Genomic DNA, 8,835 nt, shown 5'->3' with positions numbered 1-8,835 from the left:
ATTAGTGATTGACAATCCTAAGAAAATCAGAGTTAGAATTAATCTAAAAGTAGACATAGAAAAATATAAAAATACAACCATATACTCTAAGTTCTTTTCAATTAGTTTATTGTCAAAGATTGTGCTATTTCAATTCTATTTAATTGCTTTTATAGTTAAATCCTTATTTTTATTTAATTTCCTATTTTTAAGTTCAAATAGTTGAATTAAAAAAAATTTAGTAATTAAAAATAATTTTTGTGGAACAAATATTTTGAGAACTTATTTTATAACTTTTTATTATTTTTTTACTGCTATACTTATCACGAATAGATATTAAGAAAGAAATTTAGTATGAGAAATTACAATGAAAATTATTATTGTATAGAAAGTTTTAAAGAAGTGTTTAATATTGAAATAATACGCTCCTTCAAAAATATTTTATGTACAAAGTGAGGAATGATAATAAAGTTGGAAGGTATTAAAATAAAAAATTAGATACGAGGGAGAAAAAAATATTTATAATAGCTTGCTAAAGAAGTGACAAAAACTATTATAATTTGAATCATTAAAAAAATAAAAAGTTAATGTATAATATATTTTATTTTATAAAGTATTATGTAGTTAAATTTTTTTTTTTTTAATTGTTCAATTAGGTGAAAGTGAAATAAAAATTAAAATTACATCACTGCTAATATTAGGATTAAATAATTTCTTTTAAGAAGCTTTGCTAATGGTAAAACTAGTGACAATTCAATGTATTAGCATATGATCAATTCAACCATTATTAATAAAATTTGCAATTCTTTGACATAATAGTTAAGACTCTCGATATTGTTATTATATTATTATCTTTTATTACTTTTAAGTAAAATAACCAAACGTTTAGCTCAAATATAAATTATAAAAGAAAATTGAGAACAATAATATGATATCTATTTATAAAATATGAATAATAAGATAAATAATCTGATAATTTCATTTGTGTATATGGTTTAATTTGAATTAAAATTATTTTTAAAACTGAATTAAAAAATACGTCAATTAAAAATGAATTGCTATTTTCTAATTTTAAAATTTTTTATTTCCAATTTGTCGATTATTTTTGTGTAATTTATATTTCTAATTTTTTTTAGTTTCAAGTTCAATTTTAATAACATTTAAAACAATAACTTGTACCTATTTTATATAAACTACATAAAGTTCCTTAACTGCAAGGCATCTTTTTGTTAACAAGGAATGAAAAACCCTTTCATATTAATTTTTGTATCGTTTATATATCAAATTAAACTACAACAAATGTTTTTAAGCATGACATTGTTTTTATAGAAAATTTAAAAGATATCTATGTAAAATTAAATGAACAATGTCCGGTATCAATAATAATTAGGTGCAAAATAAAATCTTCTCGTATAAGTACGGAACCAAGCCAAGCGGCTTGACAGGATACAGCATGACCTGCTCTCTTTAATAAACAAGTAAATTTTAGATTATTTTTTTTAAATCTGTTTAAATAGAGAAATCAAATTTGAGTTATTTACAGAGCCAGATAAGTCTAATAGGCCGGCCTATATATATATATATAATTTAAAAATAGAGCCATCAAAATATGTTTAAATAATAAATTTATTTAATAATATATTCTTTATATTCTTAATTTTATTATTATTAATATTTAATTATTAAATTAATATATTATATTATAATCTTTTTTATTTATAATAAATAGAAATTATATTTTATTCAAAATTAAATATATTTATACACGATTATATTTTTTAAAATAATAAATTTATTTAATAATAAATTATTATATTTAAATAGGAATAAGACACAATTAAAACTAAACGAACAAAAATTTAAAAATAAAATAATATTATTATATTAATATATTTTTCATATGCTTAATTTTATTATTATCAATATTTAATTATTATCTTAATATATTATGTTATAATTTTTATTTATAATAAATAGAAATTGTTTAAATATGAATTATATTTATTCAAAACTAAAATTTTATACAAAAAATGATAGAAAAATAAAATAAGAAATTCAATATACAATATATATATATATATATATATATATATATAAAATAATAGAATCATGTAGTAAATAATATAATTTTAAATAAATTATATATAATAATATATTTTTTATAATTTGCCACATATTTTCTTTTTATTGGTATACATTTTTTTACTACGGTACCTAAAATTTTTTTTTAAAGTACTATAGCACATAGTCACACACCTAAATATAAATATGCATAATTTTAAATAATTATTTTTAATAAATTTGACATAGATCTAGATATATTTTTTCTTAAAAAAATATGGTTGTTAATATACATTTAAAATTCAATAATTAGTAAATATTTATATAAATAAAAAAAGTATAAATAAAAAATTAATTTATATATAAGTATATGTTTTAATATATTATATCAGTAATATTTATATACTACATTAATGTTATAGTGTAATTAATTTTACGTATATTTTTAATTTAAAATAAAAAATTAATGAAATAAATAAAATTAAATATTTTATAATTATTTTTTTAATTTAATAATTATTTAATTCTTACTGTGCTCATTTTTTTTATCCATTACTTTTATAATATAAAATATTTTGTCTACAATTTTCACAATGATGATATTTATTTACCTTTTTAAAATATAATATTTTTTAGCTAATTCAATAAATTTTATAAATGTTATTTTTTGTAATCAATTTTTTGTATTTATTGTGATTTTATTTATTGAATATAAGATGTCTTTAAACAAACAAAATATAATACTCATACAAAAAATTTAAATCTTTAATACTTTAATAATTTTATAAAAATAAATAAATAAAAATAAAAAAGATAAAAAATTTATTATATGAAACATTTATAGTTAATGCTCAAATAATATTTTTAAAATTATTTATAAAATAATATAAAAATTATTACAATTATTTAATAATTATCGATAACACAAATAAAAATTAAAAAAAATATAAACTAATTTGATAATAAAATATTTATATTTTTATTAATATTAAGATTTTTTTTTTGTAACAGACTTTGTTAATATACTTCAAGACATCTAAATAGGTGAGGTTGAAAATAAAACCTTTAACATGTAACAGATGAGACTTAGGCTCAATAAGTATGTTACAGGATTAATCTGACATAGTCTATTTACATCCCTACTTTCACATAAGCACATACTCCTAATAAAGGAGTTGTCACTTACTTTTTTTTATATAATATATATAATTATAGATTTTGTTAATCTCAGTCTTTAAGGTCAAAGATAAATAATTAATAATAATAAAATTTTATTAAAAAATAAACATTTATTATATTTTTATAACTTTAATATAATAATTTATTTTTTTTATAAATTTTTTTATTTAATATAATAAATGTTTATCTTTCTAATAAAATTTTATTATTTGTAGATACTTAAACTTAATTTATCAAAACTTTATCAAAATCCTGTCATTATTACATGGTGTACATAGAGTTGGTTGGATCTTAATTAGATAAGACATGCACAAAGCTATTTAAACTTAAGAAAGATTCGGGCCCTTCAAAAATGCAAAAATTAACACCAAGGGGTCAATAGTATCACTGAAGTCTAATCAACAACCTCATTCACAGGCTCGGACTCCTGTTCTGCCTCCTCAAGTTCTTCCAATTGCGTTTCATTAGCCAGCTTCTTCATCCTTGCAATCTCAAGGTCCTTGCTCATTTTCCTTCTGTACATTTCAGCAAAAGTGATTGGTTCCTCCAGCACAGGTTTCTCTCCCTCTCTAACCTTCAAAGGGTACACAGTTGCATTTTGTGCTGGGTTTTGAAACGTGGCTATGGACAAACGGCTAGAATTGGAGTTAACCACTGCTTGGTGATCAGCATTCTTGAACCTTCCATTACTGAGATACTGCATTCAAGATCAATTCCGTTTTTAAATTATTAAAAAACAATATTATGTGCAATTTTATTATTACCTTTTATATACACGTATTCCAAATATATAATTTCAAATTCAAAATACACTTTTTAAGTGTCTCTCGCCAGGTTAAAAACAAATTCTGACAAAAACATGAACAAATTATGAAACAGAAAAAATATACGGCCAAAAGTCTTAGTTCAACGATAAACAATAATATATATCATCGTGTGTCTTTCTAAAATCATTTTAATAAAAAAGTGCATCATCAATGGATTAGCATTTGACATGGAATAACAAAAAGGCAAAATTCAAAAGGCGAAATTGTGAGTCTAATTGTATAAATTGAACCTATAATCATACCTATGTGGGACACATAAAATTGAAGCATTAAAAGATGCATATATACTCACATGACCATGGTCTCCAAGATTGACAACGAAAGCGCCCTCCACAGGCTGAACAGTTATCCACGTCTTACCATCATCCTTTGTTGCCTGAAGGCCACCCACTTGGTCTTGAAGAAGCAAAGTGATGGTGCCAGGATCAGTGTGACGCTTAAGCCCAAGCGTGAGATCAGGTTGGGGGCATTTTGGGTAGTAATTGATCACAACTTTCTGATCCATATCGACGCATGCTTCGGTTAGAGCCTCCTTCTCTAACCCCATTGCTTCCGATAACACCCCCAATAGCTTGCATGCCAAACCCATCAGCTTCTCGCTGTATTCCTCAGTCACCTCTTTCCACCCTTCAGGTGTGTCTGGCCACCTTGAATAGTCCCTCTCTCTTATTGGGTATGAAAAGAATATCACAATCTCTCTCCAATCCTGCACCGATTCTCCCTGTACAAAAATGCCAAATTCACCGAACCACACCCACATATTAGACCCTCGTTGTCTATTCTCTTAGAAGTAAAAATTTCTTCATGTGTTTAACGTATCTTAGTTCTTCTAAATGTAAAATTATAGCCGTCCATTAACTTATCTAAAATCGATTGTAAACGTAAATGCGAACAAGTAATAGCTGATGTATCTTTTTAATTTTTACAAATTAATTATAAAATAAATTATTACTTTTATATAATAAATTCAACTAAACACAGTCTTATGATGTGATTTACAATTTGTAAATAAGAGTTTACAAATTATTAAAACATTTGAGTCATGCTAAATAAGAGTTTTGATATATGTTATATGTAAATAAAATTCAATTTGTATTTTTTAGGTCGCGTTGATTAAGCATGCTACAATACATACATGAAACATGTACACCGGCTATAAGCTCTCCAGGTAGGAAAAAGGAATACAAACATGACGGATTATTTGACAAGAGAAAAAAAATATGAATAATGAATTTTTTAATTAAAAATAAATATTTTCTTTTATTTCGTTTTTTTTCAAGTTATATATTTTTTTTTTCTCTCTTGGTCATTTTCTTTCCTGCAAAAATCAAAGGTGACAGCGTTAGTGCATGCGTGTAAATGAGAATACGGGAAAAGCGTTACTTGGAGATGGCTGGAGACACCGAAACCACCCTTTTCACCACCAGACATGTCAAAGCGAAGCTTCTCTTCAGGTGGCATAGCGAAGAACTCTCTAGCGAGACGCGTCATTTGAGCTATAAGTTGATCATCAACACCATGATCAACCACCTGAAATACACCCCAATCCTCGCAAGCCTCCACGATCTTCTGGCAAATCTCTGATCTGCGTCCATCAACCTCGTCGATTCCAGCCAGAGAAATAACGGGAATGTCGTTGCTGAATTCGTTGTAGGCCACTTTGGGGCGCTCGTCTTCGTCCCGAACGAAGCTAGATTCTAGAGTCTCCTCCTGTGAGAGGTTATCAAGAGTTTTCTCTGGTGCCATTGTATTTGTTTGATGTATGATTGGTTAATTTTGATGTGGCAATGTATGTGTATGTATGAATATATAATGTACGTGCTTTGTTGTGTATTTCTATATAGTGCATGTTATAGGCTTATTGACCCAGTCATAGATCTGTTATAAATCGTTATTCTCGGTTACTGGTTGCAACTGTTATATCACGTAGCAATATGTTACCTATTCTATGGCATCTTATTACCGTAGTAAATGAATTTATACTTTTCAAAGAGAGGTTTCAATGCATATCATAAATGATATTTTTAATGATGTTATGATTTTAAAAAGAAATTAAATAAATTTTAAATTAAATTATAAATTTAATCTCTATATTTAACATACTTTTTTAATTTTATTTTTATATTAAAAAGTTACAATTGAATCGTTATATTAATGAATATTTTTAAATTAATTTATGTGATTTAAAAATGTGTTGACGATATTAAATAGAAATAATTAAAATATAAAATTTTAAAAATATAAAAACTAATTTTAAAAAATGAAGTAAAAAAAAAAGTCACAATTTACGAGTTAAAAATTTATACCTTCAATTTTTAAGGATAATAAATATTTTTTATTTAAAAAATATTTTTTCAAATATTCTATAAAATATAATAAAAATATTAATGTTAATATTTTATTTCTTTATTTGAAAGTAAGATAAAAAAAATATAATATAAAAATAATAATAATATAATTTCAGATTTTAGATTGAGTTTTGTTAATTTTGTCTATTTAATTTGTGAGTAATAAAAAATTTACTTTAATTTATAGAATTTTATTAAATTTGATCCTTATAATTGAAAGTTTTTTTATGGACCTTATAATCGAATTTAAGCATTTAATAGTAAGATGAGAAATAATGTATTCATTGTATTAAAGTTTTGTAAATAAATGTTTCATTATTTAATAAAATTTTATTATAATTAATTAATTAAACTTAGTCTTAAGAGTTAAAATTAACATTTTACTTATGTTTTTTTATCTTTAATTTTATCTTCAAATGAATAAATAAAATATTAACATTAAAATATTTATTGTACATCAATTTATTTGAAAATAAATTTTTCTTTATAAAAGAAAAACAATTTACTATTTAAGATATGAAATTATACTAAATATAAATTTTTAGTCTTATAAATTGTAATTTTTTCTTGATATCTCATTTTTTTATAAGTCTACAATATTTCTTGTCAAAATACACGTTTAGTTTTTATAGTTGATATTTATTTATAAATTAATTTATATAATTAAATTTACGTTTCAAATTTCATATAAATATATTTTTATATTTTAGTTCCTTCTATCTAATATCGTTAATATATTTTTAGGTATAAAAAACTTTTAAAAATATTTATTCAAATAAAAATTAAATTATAATTTTATATGTAAAAAATAAAACTAAAAAGACGTGTCAAATATAGAAATAATTTATCATTTAACTTAAATTTTAAAATCCGGTTAGTTCATCATTAATATTTAAGATAAAGATTTTAAATTCATATATGATAAAAAAAAATTAAAATAAAAATAAAATCTGATAATTATTCAATTCTATTTTTATAAGATATAATTACTAATGCTTTTCTATTCTAATTATAAAAAATAAATACTTATTTTTAAATTCTTATACTTTTATTTATTGTAATATTTATTGAAATATTATATATATATATATATATATATATATATAAGGATATATAAGTTTATAATATATAATTATATTTTATTTATTTTTGATAAATTATTTATTTTTATATATAGAAATAATTAATAGGAGTATATTATAAAATAAGCTTCAATTTTTTTATGAAAATAAAAATGAAGAAAAAGATTAAAATATTGCTTTCTTAAAAACAATGATGTCTTGAAATGTTTTTTATTTTTACTTGTAAATTTACTTTTTCTTAAGTGTTATAATAACCAAAAGCTTTTCAAATTGATATATGTCAATTGTATGAATACTTAAATAATGAATATTTTTATATTAAAATTACTTAAAATAAATTATGAAAGAATATAGAAGAAATTATTTATGTTGATCGGTGACCATGTGCATGTATTTATTAGTATCTGAAAACTGGTTCTAGATTCGGGAGATAGAGTCTGTATCAGGATTAATTTGTTGGTCAACCTATTTTATGATGTAACCCATGAGAAGCATCCAACAAAGAATAGAAGTTTAGAAGACTTTCACGGACCCATGATTAGGGCTAGGGTCAAGAGAGCTCAACAAATCTTGGCTAAACTTGTATACTACCTAGAGACCTACACTATTGAGATCATAACGTCACATACATTTTGCTGCTTGTATTTGGGCCATGGGCAGCCCATTGGGTTTTGAGTGGAGTGTTGTGTATATTTTTAGACTTGTATGGGGTCATATTTGTGGGCATGTATTCAGCCTAATATCTCCATTCCCTTAGATACAATATGGTGGGCTTAAGCTTGCATTTGAACCTTCAGCCTATAACTTACCTATATATAGGTGGAAGCTTTTGTATTTTGAACACATGATTCATTTTATGTATTTTGGCATTTTTTTTTCTCCTTTTTGTGAATGGATTGTTCTCTTATTTTCTCTTCAGAAAATTCAAAGTCATTATCTTACCATGGATTCTTCCATTTGGTGAGAGATATCTTAACTCATCTTCATCCTTGAAGTGACGCTACTATATTGTTTCTTTTCTTCTCTCTTTCCACTTGTATTTTTTTTTCTTCTATTTTTGTGCTAGAATCCATGAGCATCCAAGACAATTTCAAGCAATTCATGGTTGGTTAGCTCATTGGAGATCTAATTCCTTAGTCATTCTCGAAGCTTCCTTCAAGGATCACATCAATCGAAATCTAGAGCCTAGTTCAAGAGGTACGATTTTCACTTATTCTCCATAGCTTTTATTTTCTTTTTGAAATCTGACCTTGAATCTTTCATCGATACCTTTTATTCTCTCTAATTTCATATTCAATTGTTGTTTTCTCTGGTTGTTGGAGTTTTCTCGTAAAAAATAATTTGAATCTATTTCTTAGA

The 8,835-nt window shown here is 23.5% G+C and overlaps 1 protein-coding gene across 1 annotated transcript; it reads right to left on the bottom strand.

Annotated features, from left to right (window-relative positions):
• Positions 1-3,613: 3,613 nt before the first annotated feature.
• On the bottom strand, positions 3,614-5,792 carry LOC113859370 (naringenin,2-oxoglutarate 3-dioxygenase-like). The gene is made up of 3 exons (XM_027492165.1): positions 5,430-5,792; positions 4,339-4,767; positions 3,614-3,916 (listed from the first exon to the last, which is right to left on the bottom strand). The coding sequence occupies exons 1-3, from the start codon at positions 5,790-5,792 to the stop codon at positions 3,614-3,616; spliced, it is 1,095 nt and encodes a 364-aa protein (XP_027347966.1).
• Positions 5,793-8,835: the final 3,043 nt, after the last annotated feature.

The sequence above is a fragment of the Abrus precatorius genome, unplaced genomic scaffold (assembly GCF_003935025.1).
Source record: "Abrus precatorius isolate BTA unplaced genomic scaffold, Abrus_2018 Scaffold2, whole genome shotgun sequence".
Taxonomy (NCBI): Eukaryota; Viridiplantae; Streptophyta; class Magnoliopsida; order Fabales; family Fabaceae; genus Abrus; species Abrus precatorius.
This window is presented reverse-complemented; position numbering and strand designations above follow the sequence as displayed.

Coding starts and splice junctions, on each gene's coding strand:
- LOC113859370 (XM_027492165.1), bottom strand. CDS start 5,792: ATGGCACCAGAGAAAACTCTTGATAACCTCTCACAGGAGGAGACTCTA. Junction 4,768..5,429: donor GTGTCTCCAGCCATCTCCAA/GTAACGCTTTTC, acceptor ATTTTTGTACAG/GGAGAATCGGTGCAGGATTG. Junction 3,917..4,338: donor ATCTTGGAGACCATGGTCAT/GTGAGTATATAT, acceptor TCTTGAATGCAG/TATCTCAGTAATGGAAGGTT.